Genomic DNA, 25,710 nt, shown 5'->3' with positions numbered 1-25,710 from the left:
GACCAAACAACTTTATCCTAGGACTGATAAAGTGGAGAAAACAGAGGCTGCTTTAACTGAGAAACAGGAAATTATGAATCCAGAACACCATTCCATATATTACAGTTCTGCTCAGTGCCACTTCCCCACCTACCTGCGGAGGGTGGGAGAGGCCACGTCAGGGTACTTGGCGCCAGGCTGGAGAGTGGCCTGAGCCGCACTGGACACAGGCTGGGCTGCTGGGTTCACCTTCACTGAGTTACAGGAAGCCACGCTCTCGTTGTCGGACGAGATGCCTTTCTCTTTGTCTGTCTGGTTGACCAGACCCGGCAGAGAGCTGCCCAGGGCTGTTTTGCAAGGTTCCCTCAGCTTAGGCACCGGCAGGCCTGCGGACTTGCTGCTGATGTTGGAATCTATGCTGCTGGTACTAGACCTGTTCCCAGCCCCGTTGCGGCTGGTGGACTTACTGGGCCGCGGTAGACTCCGGTACTGCAAGTTTGTCCGGGAACTGAGGGACAGGTACCCGTCGTCCTGGTTCTGAGCCCCGTCCATGCTCGTCTTCCGGCCAGTGGACCGACCCACAAGCGCCGATGACTTTGGGATTTTGCCCAGTGTGGCTGACCTGCTGGTGACGGTGGCCCCGCTGGCTGTGATCATGGCCAGACCGGCAGCCGAGCCACTCTGCTTCTTGAACCCAAAACTGTTGGCATTGGCAGTGGGCGTCCTGGCACTGCCGGGGAGGGGCTTTTTGGATTCGTCCCCACTGCTGCGGCCGGCGTCGGATGGGGAGCGCTTCACCTGGGAGGCTTTGGGAGAGAGCCTTCCTTTCTCGGACACCTTCGCATCGTCGGTTTTCCCTGGGAGAGAAATCGGCAAAGTTAACCTGCAAACTGAGAAGCCAGCTCATCAGCTCAGTCTGTTTAAAATCCTCCCCTTCTCCAAAGAACCGGCTCACTTTCCCCTCGGGGAGAGCAGCGCCTTGGGAGGCAGAAGACAGCTTTTTATAAAGACAATCTAGTCTATGACTGTCACGGTGAGCCTTTTAGGAGATGTCAAAGCTTATACTCACTTGCAAAGCAGTCTGAATTTACCCAGAGCAAAGCAAAGCCAGCCAATCACCGCTGTGTCTGGGGAAGAGACCCTGACTTTTACTGACCTTTCTCCCTCTGTCCATTAAAACAATGTTCCTAACACTTTCAGGAGGCACCCTTGACTTCCTGAAAAAAACACTTCCCCCTTTTACACACACCCTTCAATCATGGAAACTATCATCTCCACATACCAACAGTTTATAAACACTTGACCGTGTGCCCTTGAGGGTTAGCTCCTGCCCAGCACACGGTCACACCCATTCACTACAGCCTCAGCCATGAAACCATCCGCAGACTTAAGCCCTCACACTCACATATTTCCATCTGCAAAGAGGAAGAGCTGTGAACCTGCTTGAAAGCGGATTATTAGCAGAGTCTACACCCTGAGAACAAATACCTGAGCATTTACGGGGACTTAAAACTACACACAATTCCTTGCTAGAGTGACTGCGGTTTTGGTTTTCAAACTGACACCTGTGGATGCAAGACAGCGTCTGCCTCTCACTCACCGGTTCCCGGGGTCTTGAGCATGCCCGCCGGGGCAGCCGGCTTCGTCCTCGGCATGGTGATGCCCACCTGAGCGGTCATGCCTCGCCGCCACGAGCCTGTCTGGGAGATGACGGGGTTCTTCTTGCCCGACGTGCTTTTGTCAGACTCATCAGACACGTCCGAGGGATTCCGCCGCCACTTGGACCCCGGCTCCATCTTTATGCCGCTGTCTGACCCTCCGTCGGACTTCTTGACATCATCGCCGGACCAGAGGGAGTTCCTCTCCACCCGTGAGTGCTTCTCCGTGTCCGTCTGTGGATGAGACTCTGAGTTAGTCCCTCCCAAACCCCAGGTTAGAGAGACCCTCACCACAGAGCAAAAATGCCAATACACAGGACAAATTAAGGGGGAAAGAACAACCCCTTGAAAATGATCAGGCCTTGGTACTCTGGTTGGTTATCTTATTAGAAAGCCTGATTTTTGGGGTCCAAGTAAAGAATATAAATGTCCTACAGGGATATGAAGGAGAGTAAAAGGGGCCAGAAGAACACGGGGAAAGAGCCCCATAGAGAACCGTGAGCAGATGGAGATGTGGCGAGAATTCAGCCACCAACTCTGCTACTTGGCGACAGACCTCCTCTAATTTGGGCAGCCTGATCTCTAGCCAGCATCCAGCCTCCTGGCTGTTTCCCTTTGTTCTGCCGGCTCCCTATCACTCCACTGGCAGCGAGATCTTTGAAGCTAGCGCAGCGCCTGCCTAACACTCCTAGCCAGTGAGCAAGCAGGCGAGGGTGCCTGCTACTTCTACAGGGAGGGAGAGGGGCTGAGAGGAAACACATCCTCCAAAGCCATTCCCCCTAGCTCACAGCCAGCGGTGCCTGCTCCTACACCAGCTCCGTGTCTGTGCCACATGGCCTTGCTCCTCCTGTGGGATTCTGTTCAGACCGGGGATATAATCCGCCAGCTTTCTTTGGAAGAGCCCTGACCTGCTAGCCATGGAACCCCGGAGGGGACAGAAGTGTGATGTTAACGATTCACTGTGTGAAAAGGCAGGAGCTAACCAGCTCACACTGGGGGCCTCCCTCAGGGTGGGGCCAGGCCAAGGAGATGCCAGTGGGAGAAGCCATGCAGAGAATGGGGATGGGAGGTCAGCCACCCTTGAGGGGGCCATGCTAAGAAGTCCCAAAGAGTGGGCACCATCAGCAAGGTAGGAAATCAAAATGATCACCTGGCCAGAATCTGGCCTAATGCCGGTGATCCAAGAGTACACCTTCCTCCACAAAATACACCGGCTGGGTGGGATAAAGTCTAAATACAGACGAGCAGCCCACGCTCAATCGTCTCTCTGTCGCCACCATGGACACTCTCTCTCTCAACCCCTTCACCCCTATGAATTCCACTTATCCACGACAGCCACGTGATAAGTGTGTTCGGTCATTCCTCAACATGTACTGAGTTCCTGCTGCTGGGTACCAGGCACCAGGCAAAAACCTCCCCATGGCTGGGTGAGCAAATGCGCGAACAGGCAAGCGCAGGCCTTCCAAGCCACAGCGCACTGTAACAAAATGATGTCATCTGATCCCTGCGCCTACCTGGTCCAATAGGGTAAGTAGGTAAGGAGTGTAGTCTTCATCTCAGTTTTACAGATGCATGGAAGCAAAAGCTCTGCACGCCCTGTCCCGCCCACCACAGCCCGTGCTCCTTCCTCAGAACAATTCCAGGATACCCATTCAACCGGGATTTCTCAGTGCCCACTCCTTGCAGGTACTGAGCAGGGCCTAAGGATCTGTGGGTAAGACTGGCTCCACACTCCTGGAGTTTACAATCCAGTGAAAGAAGCAGAGATTGCACTAATAAATACAAGTAAATAACTAGTTGTGAATTATGAAGGCCGTTATAAGGATAAGGTGTCTGAGAGAGAAATATACTTAGTAGGCATTGTCGGAATTTACATTAAGATAGTGGAGACAGTGTTCAGGTAAGGCCTTTTTGAAGACGTGCCCTAAAGAATGAAAAGAAACTTACTAAGAGAAGAGTTTAGGGGAGAGTTTAGAGCATGACAGATGAGGGAAGAGCTTGAGCAAAGGCCCTGGGCATGAAAGTGTGGCGTGGGAAGCATTCACCCAAAATGTTTGCCAGGGGCCACTACCTGCCAGACAAGCTCTGGGGTACTGGGGATACTACAATGAACAAGATCAAGTGCAAATCATTGCTACCTTGTTCAGATACATATTAACACTTTTCAGTACACTCTAAGAGGTACCGAAAACTTAGCATGTACCACATCCTGGGGTTCTGCATTTGTCCTTTTAATATTCATTCCCATGCCTTATTTCCCCTAATAAAATTGTAGCAGTAACAACACATTTTATTAAGCACGTACTATTGTTAGGCACTGGGCTAAGGTGCTTTACATGTGTCATTTAATTTAATCCTCACCAAAAATCTCCGAGGAAGTTACAGTTCAGTCTCAATTTGACATGAGAAAATTGAGGCACAGAGTGGAAAAGTGTCCGAGATGACATAGTGAGGAAGTGGAGGTGCAAGGATTTCACAGAGTCCACGTTTTATGCCCTCTATGCCACGCCGCCTTCCTGGAGAAGAAGCCCAAGGACATGAGGCATTTCTGCTTGCCCAGCGGCTCCTAACACAATGCCAGCACCCAGAGGATTCTCTTTCCATACTGGCTGGCTGGTTGTTTCCCAGCTCCAAGCCCCGAAAAGCTCCAGCCTAGCCTCTCAGATGGGACCCCCCAGGACCCCGATTCCACCAGTGGCACAGAGAGTGCTCGTAGCCCTGGCTCAGGGCTGTGGCTTGAGTCCCCCCTTTGGAAAGAACGATCACCCCATCACCAGACCCTCACAACTCGGTCCAGGCGGCAGCCTCCCCAGCACTGCTCTGCACAGTGGGGGTCTGCCTGGGACGCTGCTGCCTTCAAGTTCGTATCTGCTTAGCAAGCCCCCCCTGAGCCAAACGCTAGACCGTCTGGTGGCTCCACTAGGGATCAAAAGATGAAACGGTCCCAGCCTTTCTGTTCCCAGGGCTTCCAACACAAGCCAGCTGTATCCCCCCCACCTCATCCCCCGGCTCCCAACCTCTCGATGCCTTTGTCAGCTGTTCCCTTCTCAAATGGCTCCTAATGTTGGAAGGATTTTCCTATTGCCCCTACCTGGAAGTCCATTTAGTCACTTAACATCCACGAGGGAAGGTGGGGAAACAGCCATACAGGAGAGGGGAGAGGCCTGAAGACTGGAGAGTTCATGACCGAGGGCCCACAGAGGGGAGGCTGATCCTCAGACTGACAGGGTGGAACCAAGGTGGGGTTGAGCAGCGAGGGGGTGGGGGGCAGGGCACGATGTGGGGGGGGGGGGGTGGGGAGCACATGGCTTGGAGTCAGACAGACTTTAGGTTCAAGGACTGGGTGCTGCCACTCCTTTGCTGTGTGTGACCCTGAAGGTGGTTTACCTTCCCCAAGATCATTACCTTGCATATAAAACAGGGGACAAGTAATCCAGAAGAAATTAAGAAAGAAACAAGGTAACTCTGAGCAGCTACCGAGAACCAGGCACCGAGCGAGGGAGGTCAGATAAAGCGTTTCCAGGGCACCCCCACCCTCACCCTGCAGGATGGATCTATTTACTGTCATTTCATGGACGAGGAGGCAGAAGCTTGGAGAGGTTGGTTAGCTTGTCCAAGGATGTCCACACTTTTTCCCTGACCCACAACCTGGTCTGGCTGCCCAGCTCTCCCGGAGGAAGTCAGTCAAGAGGCTGTGGCACCTCGGTGGGGGAGTGTCTGCCCAGGCGCTGAGAAGCAGTGCACGATAACCCGAGGCGGATACCTTTGCACGGGTGCCTCAGCAGCACACGCTCAGGGCTCAACATCCTCGGGAAAAGTCACTTAGACAGGGCCTTCATCTACAAGGATCGCGCCTCCCCACGCACCTCCTGCTCTTCCAGCAGACCACACCGTCCTGTTCCTTAGATGTCCGTCCTTTTAGCTATTCCTCAGAGGCTTTCGAACCTGAAAACCTAGGCAGGGAACCTGCTTTCCCAGCAACACGCTGAGCCACGTCTCCCTGACTCTCCCCGCCTTGCCTGGGACACGGTGCTGCCCATCCACCCAGGGAACCAGTGTGTGCAGAACCGGAGTGAGCCCTGGGGAAGGATGGCCAGGCCCCTCTGCCTTCTGCCTGCAGCTGATGGCAAGGAGTAATGGCCCTTCTCAGCCCCCCAGGTGGTGCAGAGAGGACAGGGGAGGCTGCATCTACATGGATTCAAATATTTGGAGATGCTCCCTGGACAGGAACAAAGAGGTGCTACTAAAAACCCACTTACAGAGAGCATTGCCATAGGAATCTTAGTAACTGTTGGTGCAAGTTGGTGTTTTGTTCCAATTTCTACTTGCTTGGATTTTATTTAAATACTAGAGGTCCGGTGCATGAAAATTCATGCACTGGAGAGGGGGGTCCCTCAGCCCGGCCTGCCCCCTCTCACAGTCCAGGAGCCCTCAGGGGCAGGAGGCGACCCGGCAATCGGGAAGGTGACGCCCCATCATACCTCTGCTGCTGCCACTGCTGGCAGTGCAAGCCTCGGCCGGCCCTGGTTACCTGAGCCTCAGGCGGCCCTGGGTGGCTGGGGGGCAGAGGGGACTGGGCGCTGCCATCTTGTGGCTGTGGGCGCTGCCATCTTTTAGGGTGTGAGGGTCAATAAGCATATTCCCTCTTTATTAGATAGGATTTCAGATGCAGGTCATTTTATAGCAAAAACAACCCAGTGGATAGTAAATCCTTTAAGTCCCTTGTAATTAACTCTCTGGTCATGATCAAGGGACATGTGTTTTTGAACCTGCCCTGATGTGACCTGAGCTCGATAAAAACAAAGAGCCAGTAAAGAGGAGGGGCCTGGCATGAACCGGATTCAAGTGCACCTGACAGGAAAGCATTGGCAGGTCCCAGATGCTAACTCTGCATCAGGGGAAAGTAGATTCCACCCTAGCTTTGTGCGGAGGGAACACAGACCAGGACCTTCCTCCAACAGTGTCTTGTTGCTTAGTGTGCACCTTAGGAGCAAGCCTGTTCTTAGCTGGCAATAAAAGAGAAACTACTGATTTACTGATCCTCGATGCCTCTCTCCCTCCTTCACGCCCCTCCTCTCTGCCTCTCTCCCTCTGTCCTTGCAAGTATCGCCCATAGCCTGCCTGCCCCCTGAATGCAGACACCCGGGGATCAATTCCTTCGTTCCCCATTTTTAGTATCTAAGGATGCGTGGAAGCGGTTGCTATTTATGTTATGTATGTGATGAAATTAGGATGAATAGCAGAGAAAAAAAATTGGTGTCCACAAGGAAAGGAGAACCGGGGGACACTGTGACGTTTGGCAAGTGGAGGCGGGAGGGACACAGGCTGCCTGGGAGCTGTTAACATGTCTAATTACTGATTGAACATGATCACTCTGGGGCATTGTGACTTAGGCTTTTTTTTTTTTTTTTTTTTTGAGTTATAAGATTCATATACTGATGTTCGAAATCCTAAGTATACAGCTTGAATAAATTTTATCAGTTTAACTTTATCAGTTTAACTCAGAAATCAAGCTACAGAAAGAACATTATCAGCACCCCCAAATCTTTGTGCCTCTTTCATCTGGATAGTTTTTCTCCTCTAACAACTACTACAACTCATCCTCACTCTCCAACAATAATTAGAAATTCTGGCTAAAATAAAAACTCAAGAAGTCACAGGCAAACTACTTAGAGGCTCCACCTAATACATGTCATCAGGCAGTGAACACTCATTTCTGTGGGGCCGAATTACTCCCACACTCTGACACACCCGCAAAGAAAAGGCGCCTTTGAGAGCAAAGTGATACCAAAGCAGTCCCTATCTGTCCAGAGTGAGAAACGCCAAGAAAGAAAGCAGATGAGGAAGGGAGTGAACAGACACTGAAGGGAGTGAGTGGAGGGGCAGGTCAGCTCTGCCCTCCCAAGGTCCCTCTGGGAGACTCTGTCCGGATCAGACCTTCCATGGGTTCACCAGAGGCAGCAGCTGCACAGGTGAGGGGACCCCTCATGGAAAAGATTACAGCCCCCATATGCCAGTGCCATGACTGCCCAGACCTTGTGCTGCTCAGACTCAACTTGGGGACCAGGCGTGAGGATGGCACTTGGCTTTGCACTAGTGAAATGGGCTGAGTAGGCCCAAACCCTCCCACCGACCATGGAATGGCATGAGGGTGAGTGAATGGACCCCTGGGAAACTGCTTGGAAAGCAAATATAAGGTGGCACTGTATTCAAAACATAACAGCTGAGAGTGTAAGGTCGGGGTTGAAAACGCAAGTGTCTCAGGGTGAGGCCGCTGTGCAACCTGGGGCCTGGGTGCTGGGCTGGAGGGCGGGGACACCTGGGCATTGCTGATTGTTGCCATTGGAGAACCTAGTTTCAAAGAGGCAATATCTTCTGATTTTTTTCAAGAGAAAAGTTGTGTTAAAATAACACAATTTATAAAATTTGACATGGAATTCAGTTTCAAAGAAAAATAGTACCGTGGGCCCAATAAACTATATCGTCAGGAGGATGTGACCTACACACGGACAGTGCCCAAGCTCCGGTCAGGACGTACTGGTCTTCCCATCTGGAGCTTTCAATCTTTGTTCCCACCTCATCACTCTCAAGGGAGCAGACACATGCCGTGGACGGCTAAGCGGGGACACACACCCCAGATTAAGAATGGCCACTGAGTCAGAATCCTGTCGTTTTAAAAACAGATTATGAAGCTGAGGTCCAGGAAGGAAACATGGTTTTACCAAGGCCACCACAGTGAGAGTGGCAAGGCCTCCCCACTCCCATTTCCAGTGCCCTGAGCCTGACCCCCTCCCCTGCAGGCAGAGACCACCGTCTGGGGACCAACACACAGACAGCGAGCAGGAGATTGGGCCCCATCTCATGAACCTGGGGATTCTGCTCACCCCTGACGGCCCCCTGGGCTCACAAGACCAAGGCTCTCTGCTGGCAGGGCCTTTGGGGGAACATGGGGGGCGGGACCCTGTTCCTTACCTGCACATCCAAGTTTTTGCGAGAAGAGGCAGGTGTGTTGGCATAGGAGCTGATGGAGGAGCTGGTGTTGATGTCATCAGTGCTGAGGTTGTCTATGGTGTCACTGATCCCGCTGCTGACGGAGCTGCTGTCATCCCAGCTGCCAAGACAAACACATCCTGAGCATCAGAACCGCCCCCTGCGCCAGCTCAGGCTGCCGGTGCCAACAAACGCACACCATCCCCGGGGTCCCTTTGCCAGCTCAGGCTGCCAGTGCCAACAAACGCACACCACCCCCAAGGCCCCATGTGTCATGAAGCCCCAGACAAAGCTCTTTGCCTCTGATGTGACTCATCTTCATGGGAGCTGCCATTCTTGCTGTTTTGAATGGGCAGCTGGGTCCAGTGGCTGATACAGACCTTCCCCAAAGGGCTGGGTGCTTCTCTGAACAGAGGTGACACTATCCACTTCCTATCCTCAGTTTCCTCTCGGGAACATTGTAAAAGCCAATGGCCACTTCCCAGGCCTCTCGGCAGAGCAGGAGCCGTGGCTTTGGAGACTGGAGCGGAGAGCGGTGCAGAGAAAGATGCAGCAGCAGCACCCTCCTTGGGCATCGGAGTAAGTAGGAGAATTCTCGCTGCCATTCGAATACTCTGGACTCCACTCCTGCCTTTCACTCCAAGGCAGCGAAAGGCAGCAGGAGCCTGAGAGCTCTACTGGTAGCTCTACCTCTAATCATATCCCCGGATACATCTAAAATAGAATTCTTCACTGCCTACCTCTCACGTCCATTGAGACCACCCGCACCCCCGGCCCCAGGCAAGTGTCCGGGCAACGATTCTTCTATTTCGTCCTTGCCATCTCCCACGCCACCACGGCATCTAAATCCCCCGCCTGGTCCTGCTGTCTCAGCTTGCAATGTGCACCTGCCACCCCACAGTTCAAGCTGCTACCGACTCTGCCTAGGTTACGGCCAACAGGCTGCTGAGCTCCATCCCCACTTCTAAACACTCCACTCGTGGCAGCCATCTGAAATGTAAGTCAGGTCCCGCTGCGCCACGTTCGCATCCTCCAGTGGCTTCTTGGGAACTGAAAACCCACACGCCTACTCTGGCCCTCAAGACCCTCTGAGCGCCTCCCTCCTTAGTCCTGTCTCCACCAGCCTCTCCATCACTCTCTGGCTCTGGCCGCATGGGCTCTGCTCCTTCTAAGCCAACAGGGTTCTTGTATTCAGGGCTTTCCACTTGTTGTCCCTCTTCCTGGACACTTGCCGCTGCCTCCTTCTCATCTGAAAAGCCTCTTTCCTATTGGTCACAGTCCCCCCTCACCCTCCACCCACCAAGCCTACTGCATTTTCTCCTTTGGTTTCAGGGTGGCAGGTACTTTGCAGGTGATTTACTAGTAAACGCATGGGGCTATAAAAAAGTGTCTAACACTGCTCTACTTGATCTAGGCAGGGGTCCTCAAACTTTTTAAACAGGGGGCCAGTTCACTGTCCCTCAGACTGTTGGAGGGCCGGACTATAGTTTTAAAAAAAAAAACTACGAACAAATTCCTATGCGCACTGCAGGCCCGGGACGAGTCGGCTGCTAAGCAGGACAGGCAGCGGCACCCGGTGGGCCGGATAAATGTCCTCGGCGGGCCGCATGTGGCCCGCGGGCCATAGTTTGAGGACCCCTGATCTAGAGAAAATAAGAGCAAGCACTACGTTTTCCTATGGTACAGGTGGAGAGACTGAGGCTCAGAAAGGCTGGACCACTAGTCAGCAGTGGAGCAGGACTGGGATCCGGCCGTTATGACTCCGCAGTCAACCTCTTTCCTGTGACGCCAGGCAGCATTCCGTACGGCAATTTTCAGTGCACATGGGCACACGGCATGGCTCACTTCCCGAAGGAAGCCAAGGCTGGCGGGGTGAGGCACCAGGCTCAACATCATACAGCCGGCATGGTGAGCCAGCAACTACTCCTGGGCTGTCTGATAGCAAAGCGCTGACTTAGCCACTGTACCCACCACTCAGCCCTCCACCCGTGTCTTGCCTCGGAAATGCCGGATGGGTGAGGCCCACCCCCAATAACTCAGAAGAAGTTCTAGTTCATTCCAGCAGCTTATAAGGTGCCTCCCTGAGCTCTGAGGGGCAGGCAGGATGACAGAGGCTTAGTGAAAATCTGTTTTCATCACCTTTCCCTTTAGCGCTCTTATTTGGCTTCTAAAAGCCCACCTGGAGGGTCCCACAGAAATGAGGGGGAAATGTGTGCCTGGGTCCCAAGCAGAAGGATAAAGCAGGAAGCCTGAGGGCTCAGAAGGCGCTGTATGGTGGATGAACTCACGGGGTCCAGAAGGTCCCAGGCTCCAGGGTCTTAGGAAAGTCACACATGTGATTCCACTGCTTTGGCCTGACCTCCATTTGGCTCCAAATCCTCCTTTGAGACCTTCTCCAGATGCCCAAGCCCACCCTCACTTCCCTGTACTCTGAGTTCCCAATCTCACACATTTAAATTCATTTCTATATACTCATACCATTTTCTAGTTTTTCCCTAGGGAAAGGCCTGCCCTACCTTCCAAATCTGTGCAGAGGCTGCTCGGGGATGGCAGCTGAGTGCACGCAGGTGTCAGGCATAGCGCAGGGCACTTTGAGTATATTATACGTCTCTCTCCAGTCCTCATATCATTCCTGCAAGGCACTGATTACCCTCCCCACTTTACAGATGAAGAAATCAAGGCTGAAAGAATAAGTAACCTGACCAGTGCTTTCCAGTCCATGTTGAATTGGGTTTAAAATGCAGACCTGTCTGTCTATTTCAGAACATGTGCTCCTTCTAGCCTGGGTCACACCTTTCACAACAAGGGCCAATCACGGAGCACTTGCCATGTGCCAACCAGTCAACATTTGCACGAATTCTCACCAACTCTCCTGTATACTCAGAGGGGCCTTGCCTCATAACGAGGAAACTGAGGCTGTGAGAATCATCGTCCAAGGTCACTCTGCAAAGGTAGGGCAGAGCTGGGGGTGAAACGCTACCTGACCCCAGCCCACCTCTTCCTCTGACAGCACCTGCAGGGTGACACTGCAGTGAGGTCAACCTCGCCTTGTGAGTCACCTCTCCTCCATCTCCAGGCACATAGTAGGTGCTTATTAAATGCCTCTTGACTGAACTCATGTGCAGAGGAGAGATGGGGCACGTTCTGATGCAAACTCACCACCAGCACTGGATTCAGAGTCCAGGTCCCTCACCACTTCATTCTTTCACAAATCACAACTCTGGGCCTCAGTTTCCTTAGGGGTGACATGTGTATGATATCACCTAGGCTCGGGAAAGCATGACGTAACAGATGAAAAAGGACTCAAATCTGCTCTCACGATTAAATAAAAACCCCAAGCGTCTTTCACTGCATCGGCTCTGCAGTTAGGAATCTAATGCAGCAGAAATTCCTATACTCTGATGAAGAAGAAGGAGGACTGATGGGAGAGGTGTGTGGCTGGTGGGGAGGCAGGACGGGAAGTTAGTAACAGGTGCCCATGAATCCAACCCCAGATTTTTTGCTTTGAAATTGTACCCGCTCTTCCTCTGTGGCCTTTCAACACCAGGATATTATTCCAGTGGGGCCCGGGGCCCTGATCACACACCTGACTATTCCCCCTTAGGACCAGTGCATCATGAGGCTTATCCTGAGTCTACAGGAGGTCCTTGTAACTGAGCTGGCCTGAAAGGTAGATGTTAGTGATAAGAAGAGTGGGAGTGGGGCAAGTGGTGATGCGATGAAGCGGCAGTGACACCCAGGGAAGCCCATGCTGGGCAGAGCGGCCTTAGTGACCTCCGAGCTGCCCGCATGTCAGAAACCAGAGCCGTCCCCACCCTCGGAAAGCCAGCCACGTCTCCTTCACTTCTGGGTCTTTGGGACACTGCGAAGTCTGTCTAGATATAAACCACTTAGTTTCAACTTGTCTTTCCACCCCAAATTCAGGGTATAAATGGTCACGAGCCACCAAGGGTAGGTCACTGAGACCCAAGATGTATTCTAAGGAAAACTAGCTCCACGAGATGCTCTGTGGTAATGATGCCGCCTTAATGAGGGAACGTGGGCATGCTGGCTCTTCTGTGCCCCTCGTAGAGATCCACGTTGTACATGTACCTCTTACTGGCTATGAAGTCCTGGGATGATCTCTTTAACGTCATCTAAAATAGTACTGCCCAAACTTATATGACCACACAGGAGACGCTGAGAAGAATGAAAACACAACTCTGGAAAAAGTGCAATTGAAGCCAAGAGCTATCAGCAGTCAGTCACTCCATCCTCAGCAGCCCGGAAGGCAGCAAGCAGAGGGAAGCAGTGTCCAGAGGAATGGCGCCCGTGGGCTCCTGCATCCAGCTGTACCTAAAGCAGGAGCACCCCTGGGAGACCAAGCTGTGGGAACTAATCCTTGCTTTTGCTCAGAACTGGTTTGCTTAGTTTTTTACCACTGGTTTGCCAACTAGTGGGGAATTGCAATTTGTTTGTAAAGTGGCTCCAGACATGTGGCCAAGAGTCAGACAGGAAAAATGTGGAAGGCATGCAGAACCCAGTCAGGCAGCAAGGACATTAGTGGAATCCAGTCAAGTGGCAAAGGAAATTAGGTGCAACCCGGGATGGGGAACAAAAGTCCATTGACCCACGTCGGGTGATAAATGTTGAAAGAGGCCACAAAAACTGATTACAACTGAAACTTGAAAGAAACTGAGAGGATGTGTGTTTACTGTGTGGCGAAATGAGACTCCAGCCCAGAGGCCAGAGGGACCGCTATGACACAGCAGAAAGAAGGGCTGTGTTTCCAGGTATGGCTCTTGAACCGTCATTCTGGAATACAAGTTGGCCATTCCTGCCTCATGGTCTTCAATTTGACGGAGCAAAAACCATAGGCTGGTCCTGGACCCACCTGAGATGATAAACCTACGACTCTTAGTTGGGAGAAATGATGTTAAATCCTGGAAAGGTTTAAAAGGATGAAGAGAGATGATGAAGCAAACAACAATATTAATACTTAACTTTAGGATGAAAGTTTTCTGGTCATTGGGATAATTTCTGTATATCTATACTAATAAAAGGGCAATACACAAATGGTTGGCATGCCCTCACATGTAACGACCGATCAGCAGGCTGTGTGTGCAGCAGGCATGGGTGGGCGAGGACTTGCATCACACCGTCACAATCCATCACCAAGAGGCCTGGGGCCCGGCAGAGGCCTCTGTGCAGCTCTGCCGGGGGTCTGGAGGCCTCCGCACGGCCCAGCCTGGAGGTGGGGCCTGGCAGAGGCCTCTGTGCAGGGAGGCCTGGGGGTCCCTCGGCTCCACGCAGTGCGAAGGTGGGACCCCTGGCTCTGGTCTACCTCTTTGGGGCAATCCATTGAGGAGCCCCAGATGGGTGGGCGGGGCCTACCTCTTTGGGGCAATGGATCTCAGGGCTCCCACACTGTGACAAGGCACAGGCCAGGCTGGCCCCCTTACCCCCGAGTGCACGAATTTCATGCACCAGGCCACTAGTTTATAATATTTAAAGGGATATAAGACATACTAGAAAATTTGAAAAAGTCTTGTGATGTCAATTTTAAATAAGTACTGATTTCTGATGAGATTTTTAAGATAAAAGATTTGAAAATTGCATTCAGATGTAAAAAAAATGGGAGTGTTTGAGATAATTTACGACATTTGTGACTGTAATGGATTTGTAAGAGTTGGCTAAGTGCTTAGAAAGATTTTGCTTATGAGGCTGGTAAGTCTACCCTGTCAGACATATGAAGAGCCAGAGGAAACCAGGTTAGTTAAATTTGTGAACACAGCCTGAATTATTGAAGAAAACGATCCAAGTTTACACACAGTACTAATTATTTAAATTCATTTTGTTCAATCTGAATGAGTAATCAGATAAGAAGTGGCCATCCTCTTAATTTATGCAAAACCACTTGATTTACAGGTGAAATTTTAAGAGAGCATCGGTTTAAAAATTAAAACTTCAATAAACCGTATAGTAAACCCTGATTAACTCTAAGAAGCTCTTTTTGGGCACCAAGCATTCCTCAGATGTGTGGGAAGATGTTAAAGGAGCTTTCACTTTCTAAATGGATGACTTTTACATGAATGACCAGAAGAATCAATGAGCCCAAGAAAGCATTTCCCCTCTTCACTTTCCCCGACTCTGGCTCACCTTTGCTCTACACTTCCAAGGCTACTCAGAAGACCTTAGTGGAAAAAGCCTTGTGCTCCACAGCCTTGAGAAACAAGCAGAAGAACCCAGGGCCTCTGCCAGATCAGGATCCATCAGAGGAGACTGAAAGGGCTGTGGGACATACAGCGCTCTCCCTGTCTTCTTCTTCCTTTTTTTGTTTTTAACTTTAAGACAGCATGTCATGGATATGCCCTACAAATTCGTTGGCTGAGATATTTGGAGAAACGGCAAGAAGATGCATCCACTGATTCCTCACAATCATCAACACTGGCTACTGTTCAAGAGCACCATTTCCCAGGCAGATCGCAGCCATGGGCCTTTTTCTCTACTCTGTGAAGTGTCCTCCATCGGTCCAGCAGACAACGGCACAAATGGAGTTATAAGCAATCAGATCTGAAAATGATGTTCACCTCCTTTTAGCCAATGGTGGGAAGAAGGAATTCCATCAAATGTTTGCTATTTTTCCTCAAGACTCTGAAACTCAGTATTTTTGGATTCTGAGGCAGGGGCCTTGAATACAGGGATCGAGCCAGCAACCAAGGTACGTGCCCTTGATTGGAATAAAACCTGAAACCCTTCTTTCCAAGGACCAATGCTTTAACCACTGAACAAACCAGCAAAGGTGGCCAAGCCAACATTTTTAATCTTTTTTTTTTATTTTAATAGATTTTTATTGATTTCAGAGAGGAAGGGAGATGGAGAGATTGAGACATCAATGATGAGAATCATTGATCCGTTGCCTCCTGCACGCCCCCTACTGGGGATGGAGCCCACAACCTGGGCATGTGCCCTGACTGGAATCCAACCGGGGACCCTTCAGTCCGCAGGTCGACGCTCTATCCACTGAGCCAAACTGGCTAGGGCCCAAGACAACATTTTAACCAGAAGCAAGGCTCTCAAGGCCTCGACTCTTTGTCTACTCCTCTTGGAGAAATACAGATGAGAAGAGAAAAAAAAAAAGTGACCAGGAAATCCATTCAAAACTGGAAAGGCCCATAAAACCAGGAGAACCAGTTTTAGAGTCTTCCAAGGGATGCTGACATCACTGTGTCAGGAATTCAAATGCCACTCAGAGGGCTTAAAGCACAACGGGAACAGCTCAAACACAAGCTAGCTGCTACGGAAGCACAGGTGAAAGAGTCATAAATTATTCCGGCTTCTCACACCACACTGTTTTCCTCACTGCTGCGGGAGCCAGCATTCCACAGAACTGAGCAGGGAAATGGGCTTTCGCCAGGCCCCCTGAAGCACCACCGTTTTTTAATCTCAAACTCTTCTGGGAGTAGGTGGATGCAGCAGGAATCTGTGATGGTCTTGAGTGAGTGTGGTATTACACTGATAATTTCATCTCCCATGAAGCGAAAAGACAAAACAGAACCCCAAGGTTAGAGGGATGATTAAACGGATTTTTCCACTAGGATTTACACGCCCAGCCGCGAGGATTCCTGGCTTTTAGCAAGAGACTGGGACTCCGGGAACAGGAGTTAGTGAAGGTTCTGGAGGGTCATTACACTTTTCAGATGGACTCCCCGCGAGATACTGTTGTTTATTCAAGGGAAAGACATGCTAAACGATGTTGTAAAAAAGTCCGATGGCAGATATCTATTGGTTCTCTGCTCACTAATAAGCCGTAGCAGGTCAGCAGAGATGCAGTACTGTAACTATGGTTCTGATAAGCAATCTTCACAAAGCAGAGCGCCCACCCCCCCCACCCCCCACTCTCCTGCTCCAAAGACTCCGTCTGCTTCCAGGAGGCCCTAGCGTCCTCAGAAACAGTCTGGGCCACCCCGTGCCCTTCCTGACTCTTTTCTGGTAACCAAACGCACTGCAGAGCCATGCCAAGGGCTGTGTCCAGGCCTTACCTGCTCACTTTCCCAGTTCTGCTCCAGGATCCCAGCAGAGCCCATTTACACCGCTGGCTGTCCGTGCCCCCTGCCAGACAGCTGTATTCGGTTGCAAAAGCCCAGACTGGTGGAACTTGTTTTCTGGCTATTGTTCAAGGCAATTGTTCCTTCCAAACCCCAAGGCCCAGGCTGGAATGAGATCCTTCGGTGTGGATGAGTGAGCAAGCCCAACCACAGGCTCCGCGGTAACCCGGAGGTAAGGGAAAGGGTTTGGCTACCTACGGTTCCCACCAGACAGGTATGTTAACTATTTCCTCCCCAGGAGGTTTTCCCAAGAGCATCATCTCTAACCACCGCTGGGCCTATTAGGAAAACTCACGTTCAAAGAATGCAACAGGGCTCCTGCACAAGCCCACCTTTCACTGTCTATTTGGGAATGATAATCATATCATAGCCAACGTTAACTGAAGTTCAAAGCTGTGCCAGACTCTGTGCTAATTAGATGTCTTCCATTATTTCATTTAATCCTCACAACTGGATGATAAAAATAATAACGCTCCATGTGCCAGGCCCTGCCACTTTAGTTTCTCCCGGGTACTGTCAGGCTAATCCCATATCCATCCTACAGATGAGATGGCTGAGGCTTGGAAAGATAGGCCCGAAGGCCACACAAGTAGGAAATGCTGGGACTCAAACATAAAACCAAGATTATTCAACTGTTGGGGGCAGATATAGAATGTTGGGACCAGCTACAATGATATGAAATGTTAACTGTGATTGTTTTGTTCTGATTTTCCAAAAAAGCACAGTCCAACCTGACTAGGAGTTGCACATGGGACCTGGGAGCTAACCTGGAAATTTGGCAAAGATTAACAACTTAGTTGCAGAAACCAGAGGTGTCCGGCCTTTGCAAATTCCCAGCCAAGGGGCCTTTGCAAATTCCCAGCCCTTTGCATACCCCCAGCCCTTCGCATTGGATATAAAATGCCCATTTTGCATACCTATTCTTATCCCTGCAGCTGGCTTATGGTGGGGGCAGAGCAGATTTTTGTGGATGACCTGCTGCTCTCCCATACTGCCAGCATTATCAGAATAAACGCTCCTATAGGATTCAATCCTGTCTCTGCTGAATTGGTTCAAGTAGTGACAGGTAGACAATTGATAGTCTGGTTATTTATTCACTTGACATATTTTAATGAACACCTATTATGTGTATTAGAAAGACTTTAAAGTTTTCCACACCAAAAAGAGAAAAAAAAAGGTAGTTACTCAAATAAAACTACAAGCGAGCCACCACTTTCCAGGGTTCACCTCTGGGATCCGCCTACATGGCTTGCAGTTCTGGTGCAAAATGACCCAGAAATGAGCTCAAATTAAACCATGGGCAGAGGTAGACACTAATCCCAGAACATTGAGTCTCATCTAGCAGTACCTCAGAGCCCCAGAGGCTCTGGATGGAGGCGGCTCAGGCTCTGGAGAGAAGGGTAAAGTAGATCTGTGTCTGAACTCTGGCTCTGTCATCTACTGTTATGACAGCAGCCTCCCTCCAGGCTCAGGGCTCCTTCTGGGTGATATGGTGCTAGTTACACCCAGCCCTCATAGCCTTTTGTTGGGACCAAATCAGAACTCCAGGCACACAGGAGATAACCGGCTCCCGTCAGCTGCAGTCCAGGACCCAGGGGACCTGCAGGGACTGTAGGAAGGAGATGCAGGCCCACACTGTGAAACAGATGATAACGTTCAAGTGCAAAAACTTGCTTCTTTCTGCCATAAATGGACAGTGTCCCGGGGGAAAGGCAGCGTCTGTGTAGACAGTGCCAGGTGCAAGGCTGATCGTTTGGGGAGGAGAGAGGGACCACCGGCCCCATAAAGAGGGCTGTAAGGGGATTTAGCAGCACTCAGAATGCCCCGGGTTGAGTTTCACCCCAAGGCACCTTTGTCCCATTTTGGTAACTCATTCCTTGAACAAGTAGGTGGTCCCCTGAGTAAGCGTGAAATTCCTCCCTTTGGCTTGGTTGGGATGGAAACCCCAGCGCTCTGGTCCAGATGCCTTAGACCCTCATTGTTACAATAGGCACCAGCCTGTCTGCTGACCTCAGTTACACAAAGCCCTCCTCCTCCCAGGCTCCGGAGAGGGCTGCTGACATTCGGTCCACTGCCTGAAGCTTTTGCCAAAGATCTCCACAAACCCACCCTGGTGCTCTGTTTACCAGAAGACACATGGACCCTCGACATCCACAGAATTCAGCATATTTTATATAGCTAATGAAAATAACAGGCAACACTTACACAAGGTGAGACCTTTTTTTTTTTTAAGGTGAGACCTTTTAACAGTGGGCTCCAGGCACCTTGCTAGGTACTTTACATACATAATCCCACACACTCCTCCTCTCCATTACCCCGTAAGGCACAAACTATTAATGTTTCCTTTTCATAGATGTGGAAACTGAGACTTACAGAGGCTAGTTGACCTGCCCAAGGTGTCAGAGGTAATAAATGGAGCTGGATTTGAACCTGGATCTGTCAGATTCCGAAACCCAAGCTCTTCTTAACCTCATTCATTCAACCTAAGAGCAGAGGGAAAGATACTTTTAAATAGATCCTGGTCATAAAAGAACGCAGGTCTCCCACTTGTTATCCAAAAAGCCCAGGATACGTTTTAATGCAATCATTATTTTTAAAACATCTCCAATTAGTTAAAAGGCGAGGGGTAGGGGAGAAGAATTCCAGACAGGGCACTGGCTGGCTGGCTTAGTCTGGACAGATGGAGGGGGATGTGGAGCCCCAGCACTCCCATTCCCCCTCTGCACCTCCCTTGCCCCCCTTACCTCCCAATACATTTTAGGGGGTCTGGTAACCTGAATGCACAAAACAAAACGCAACAGCCTCAGGGCAGCTGACAGAGGTGGCTATACCCCAAAACCAATCTGGCCTCACTTTGCAGTTCGACAGGGGCCTGCCCCTTCTGGGGCAATGGGGTAGGGCAGTGGTCGGCAAACTCAATCGTCAACAGAGCCAAATATCAACAGTACAACGATTGAAATTTCTTTTGAGAGCCGAAAACCGACGTCTGCGCATGGGCCACGAAGTTTCAATCGCACTGTACGTGCGCGCCCGCACGTGGTATTTTGTGGAAGAGCCACACTCAAGGGGCCAAAGAGCCGCACGTGGCTCGCGAGCCACAGTTTGCTGACCACTGGGGTAGGGGAAGGAACTCATGTCAAGAAACAACCACTCAAAGTTAGTGTCACAACCCGAGAGCAGCTCAGTCCTAGCTAATTAGCCACCCCAGCACACGTGAGCAGCCAGTGCCAAGCGTGGGTCAGCATTAACATGCTGGGTGTACAACCTCTCCCTCCAGGACTCCTTAAGTTCAGCTTTTCTGGAGGCAACTCCAGAGTTCCAGGGCACAGTCCCAGCTACCCAAGGCCAGACCCCAGGCTATGAACCTCCCCAGATTTGATTTCCGCTTTAGGCTCCCACCCCCTCTGAACTAGGTATAAGCACAAACGCAGCCACAGATCTATCCATCTGCCCAGGAGCCTCAAAGAGATCAGAGACACCCAGGTAGGTACTGTTGCCAAAGCAGAATTGCTTCTTAATATACACCCCCCTACCACCCAGAAACCAGCAGAGTCTGAGCAGCCGGGCTGGTGAACTTTGGTGAGTTCTTCACAACAAATAGTGCCTTCACCCAGCTGACTCACATTTAAACTCGCAGATGAAACCATCCCAGCCAGCTCCCATGCCCAACAAGGAAGGGTGGTGGAGGGGACCTGGGTTCAATCCCTGCTCTGCTTATTAGCTGTGTGACCTTGAGAAAGTTACTTAACCTCTCTTAGTTCCAACTGCCTCACCTCAAAATTAAGGATAATATTGCCGGTTTTGCAACAAAAATTAACTGAGACATTGTCTGTTAGATGCCTGGCAAGTAGTAAGTGGTAATGAACATTGTTTTCTTCTCCCCTTGTCTGGACTAAAAATAATGTTTCTCTTTGGGTAGTTTTATAGTAGCCCTAACAAACAAGACAAGTACTCATATTTAAATCTCCCATGCCATCTCTCCTGGAGCCTAGTTTCCAGAAAAAAACCCACCCAGTCATTTGTAGTATTAGTAAAATCAACCGCAAGTTCCCCCGGCTTCTTAGATTCCAAACAAAACCTCCAACTGCAAGTCATTTTAATCAGGGCACTGGGAACCACTAGCAGTTCTTGTGTGGCAGAGGGAAGGAGGTGTGGGGGCGGACAATGCCTCTATCCAGCTCCCCCCCCCTCCCACCCACGCTGAAAGGTCTCCCCCCGACCCCAAACCTGAAATAAGGACCTAAAACAGCTGGGTGGTCAACGCTGTTTTTCAGTATCAGTACCCTAAGTTGATAAGATGGTCTGGGAAATATTGGCATTCCCCAAATGACCAGGTGGACCAAGGACATTGGGGTCATGCTCCAGCTCCCTCTAAAACTATAAAGTTCAGAATGAAAGGGGATGGGGGTCAGGGGAGAAGGGTGCTGAATTTCCTGACTAGAGACTTCCCCAGCACAGAGCCCACGGGGACTTCAGCAGCTGCAGCCACTGGCTGCTCTGCCCGGCTTTCTAATACCATTCGGCTTTCTAATACCATTCAAGGAATGACAAGACAGGACATGCACCGTACCCACCTCCAAGCCCCAGATTTTAGGAAATCGTCCTACCTTGTAAGGTTCCTAGGCCAGAGCATTTCACTACATTGTGGTCCTTGGAGAAAGTGGACAAAGACGCTGAATGAATCTCAGGATGGCAGCTCGTCAGCGAGCTGAGCCAGCCCACTTCACGCCAGGGAGTCCCAGGCACCCAGCTACTCTGCTACTAAAGGACCAACTAGGAGGGGATCACCATTCCGAAGCCCAGGAAAGAAATCCGACCCACCAACAAAATTAACCCATAAAATGCTGAAGGATCCAGAGGTCAGGCCCCCGTGGTGGTATCAAGTCAGCTGTGAAAAGTTTCAGCAAAGCAAAAGCTAACACCAAGCTCTGAAACTGTTACCGTAAAGCACTGAGTACAAGGGCCCTCCAGGCTGTCCCAGGGAGTCTGCAAGGGCGGATCAAGTTGAATAAAATCTAAATGTGAGAAAATATTTTAAATCCCCTTGGACTGTACCAAAAGATTGGAAAAGTCTTTTCAGTCAAAAGTGCTACTTTTAATAATGAGACAAACATCACTAATGATGACATTTCTTAGATCATTACATCAATAATTGAATGCAAAGCATTTGATTGAAATGATTAGCCTACAGAGATACCTTCTGAATTCCAAGGAGAAAGACACCTATGTGCATAGTTACAATGACATACATTTCTTCCTGGTGATGTCAATTTTGATGCAATGCCAACAAAAATGTGCATTAATTCCTCATGCTACTTGTTCGTTTTTTTCTTCTTTCTTTTTTAAAGAAGCTCGGTCTAGGCATAGCTACTTTAAACATTATGGTACAGAGGCTGAGAGGGGAGTTAGGACAGGACAGAGTCCCAGTTCTGGGATGGGACTAACTAATCCCCTATTAAAACCTGTAATCAAGGAATTCAAAAGGAACTATGTAAACAGATGCCATGAACAATGAACAACTGTTTTACTACTGAGAACTCAGAAGCAAAATTATGTTATAGCCACAAGCTTTTATTTCAAAATGAAGAAGGATTAAGATGCTCTCCAACAAACCTATCCCTCTCTCCCAAAATCCTACCAGTTGGCTCCTGGCAGCTTTCAAAGACTTTCCCTAAGAAAGGCTCTCCCCCTGGCCTGGGCCACCTCTCTGGTAGGCTGGGGAGTAGGGTGTGGGGTGTGCATGAGTGTGTGCGAGTGCCTGTGTGACTTGTTTGGGGAGGGAAGCAATAACTGGCTCCAAGCAGGGTCTCTGTGTGGTCAGCGTTTGCTCAGCAAACAGAAGCCTCTCAAAGGGAATAAAGAGCCATTCCTCCCCCACCCAAGGGGGAGGAAGTAAAAGTTCAGCTCAGAGAGGAAACAGGGTCGAGTGGTGCTTCCCAGGTGAATGCAAAAGCAAACGTGTCCAGGAGCAGAGATTGTAATCTTGAAGGAGTCCCAACGGAAGTTAATCATTCATATCTCATCCCTGGGTCCCTCCCCTACTTGAAAAAAGTGCTGCAGCATCTGCAGTGGGGAGTGTGGGGCAGAGGCCAAGGGGTGAGAAGGGGTGAATTCAGGGGAGGCAGGTACAGTCCAGATTTATTGAGATAAAAGAGTCAGGACAGACGCAAGTCTGGCTGACAAAGATGCTTTAAACCATTCCTCTTACCTTCTACACTGTCTCTGAAACTGAATTTATTTTTGCAAAATGACTAGTTTGAGAATCTGACTGACCTCTGGGTCAATTTGGGTGGAATGGGATGTGGAGACATATATATATAAACACACATATACACAATATACAGAGTAAAAAATTCCCACTGTTTGCTACAGTTATTCCTTGTTTTAAGCAAATATCTCTATATATAAAAGGCTAGGTGACCATCCGTCCATCCGTCTGACTGACCGACCGACCGGCTGGTACATATGACACGCACTGGCAATTTAAAAATAAAAGTTGACTCACACATGTGTGATACGTATAAATTTCTCGCTGGCACCAATTGCACACGTGTTTTAATTTTGTAATACTATAATATACATACTATTTTGACATATAATTTTTTGCAGTAATGTAATTACCGCACGAATCTTTCTTCTAATTAATTTCCTTTCAATGTGCATGAATCCGTGCACTGGGCCACTAGTAGTATATAACCATCCAGATTAACTGTCAAGAGAATCTAACTGTCTGTGCATTCATTTAATCATTCATTTAACTAACTGATGTTGACTGGGCACCTGCGATGTGCCAATCACTGTTCTAAGTGATGAGAATAGAGTCATGAATGAAACAGACAAAAAATTCCCTACTCTAATCAAACTTACCATTTAGTGGTAGAACTATAAAATAAATGAGATGAAATGTCAATGATATAGTATGATAGTGATAAATGCTAAGGAGAAAAGGTAATGTAGGGAAGAGGATGTGATTTGTCAAGGGTGGGGAGGTGGTGTCTGAAATTTTTCACAGGGTGACTTGGGAGCTGGTGTTTTGAATATGTGGGGTGCGAGCCTTCCAAGAAAGGAACCAATCAGTGCAAACAGGATACAACTTGCACATTCAACCTGAGAACCTGAAGCCCAGTGTGGCTGGAGCAGAGTGAGCAGTAAAGCAAAGGGGAGCCTAGGAGGTCAGGTCAAAGAGGCTGGTGGAGAGGGGAAGGTGCCTGAGGAGAGCCCGGCAACCTCCTGTAAGACTTTCACAGAGGATGCACCTGGGTGAATAAATGGAGTTTATCTATAATAATAAAAGCGTAACATGTTAATTAGACCGGACGACCATGCTATGACACCCACTGGTGCCAGGCCAGCCAAGGCGGATGTGATGTGATTGGTCAGGGGCCCGGCCATGGCCCCATGATCGCCCCACAGAGGGAGGCCCAGGCCACTGGCTAGCAGGGAGATCAATCAGGGGGCTCCACGATCACCTCAAAAAGGGAGGCCCAGGCCACCGACCCGAGGGCTGCAGCGGGTGGGCGGGGCCTCCCTCTGTGAGGGAAGCCCGGGTCCTTGGGTGCTGGCCAGCGGACAGAAGGAAGCTGGGGGAAGGAAGGCCTACTCTTGCATGAATTTCATGCATCAGGCCTCTAGTTCTTGTATAAAAGTTCATGGAAACCTCCTACAACACTACATGTATAATCTTTTTAATGCACATTTTTACAAGAGGGGGCTTGATTGCACAACACAGTATACTTTGAAGGTCTCAGCCCTCTTGATGTGGTTAAAAGTAAGAGTCACATCTTTAATGGGAAATGCTCTAAATTCTTTGAGCTACAGGTTCATGGAACTGGGACTTTTCCAAGCTATGAAAGTTAACACTCAGTGTGGCTAAGAGATGCTGCAATGGGAGGAAAGAAGAAGGAAGGAAGGTCACCAGCTCTATGAGAGAAGATGCCCTTTGGCCCTTTCAAAGAGCCAATCTTCACCTGTCATTTAGGACCCTGGCTTCTACACAGGCCGAAGACTTTCTAGAACTCATAACATTTTTCTCCATAGAAGCAATGTTATCGAGGATGTTAAAAGTCCCAGGTTAATTCATAGAGCCATTTTTTTAAAACCAAAAAGTAACTGATAAACTCTACCCAGGTATCAAAGAGTAGAAGAAAACTATAAACAGAAAACTACTGAAATTAATCTAAGAGGATGTCCACTTATTTCTAATGAATACTTTTATTAGAACAACACTAATGAGGATACTTTGCTCCTTCTCCTCCAACACTACCAGCTCCTCCCCAAAAATACATCAATCATTTCATAAAATAAAATTGTATGTCCATGTTCTGCACGACCCTACTACTCTTTGCTCCGTGTCACAGCAAAACACTGGGAAGTCCTGTGCCCCATTCTCACGTCAACCCACCAGACTTGGGTCCTCACTATTCCACTAAAACCACGTTTTGTTTCTCCCAAGAACATCAATGGCTTATTTCTTGCCAAGGCCAATGGTCAGTTCTCTATCTTACTCTGAGTTTTCATCAGATGCAGCACCCACGGCTTCTTGCTTCTTGAATGGGTCCCTCCTTGGGCTTCCATGCCTTCATCTGTACTTGGTGTCTTCCTCCCCCCTGCTGGACCTCTCGCTTTCCTTTGCTCGCCTCCCCTCACCTCTCCTCTCCAGACCTCTAGGGTTTTGTCCCTAATCCCTTCTTGCCTCTACCTAGTCTTTTCCTAGGCGATCTCATCCATGGCTTCACATACTAGATATAGACGAACAACTCTCAAGTATGTTTCTCTGGCCTGGCCCCCATCATGTACTCAACACATCTAAAACTAATATACCTTATACTAAACTACTGCTTGTATCTATTAGTCTCTTCGCATTTCATGGGCCCTGTGCTGTGATTCCTTCTGCCTGGATGCCCTTCCCCACATGTCCCCACGCTGCCTTCTTCTAATGCTTCAGGTCTTGGTTGGAATGTCACCTCCTCAGGAATTTCTCCCTAGACTCTGGTCCA

At 49.7% G+C, this 25,710-nt stretch overlaps 1 protein-coding gene across 5 annotated transcripts in view; it reads right to left on the bottom strand.

Annotated features, from left to right (window-relative positions):
- NAV2 (neuron navigator 2) overlaps positions 1-25,710 on the bottom strand; it is a 695,198-nt gene that overhangs the window by 58,398 nt on the left and 611,090 nt on the right. For all 5 annotated transcript variants that reach the window (XR_013958993.1, XM_080640408.1, XM_080640409.1 and 2 more), the window contains 3 exons: positions 8,610-8,748; positions 1,580-1,871; positions 134-836 (listed from right to left, as the gene is read on the bottom strand). Coding sequence is in view for 4 of the 5 variants with exons in the window: in XM_080640408.1 (XP_080496534.1) it covers positions 134-836; positions 1,580-1,871; positions 8,610-8,748 (1,134 nt within the window). In the remaining variant the exon portion in view is untranslated. The remainder of the gene's footprint in view (positions 1-133; positions 837-1,579; positions 1,872-8,609; positions 8,749-25,710) is intronic.

Source organism: Plecotus auritus, assembly GCF_963455305.1.
Source record: "Plecotus auritus genome assembly, chromosome: 9".
Lineage (NCBI taxonomy): Eukaryota > Metazoa > Chordata > Mammalia > Chiroptera > Vespertilionidae > Plecotus > Plecotus auritus.
The sequence above is the reverse complement of the archived record's forward strand: the minus strand, read 5'-3'. Positions and strand labels throughout refer to the sequence as shown.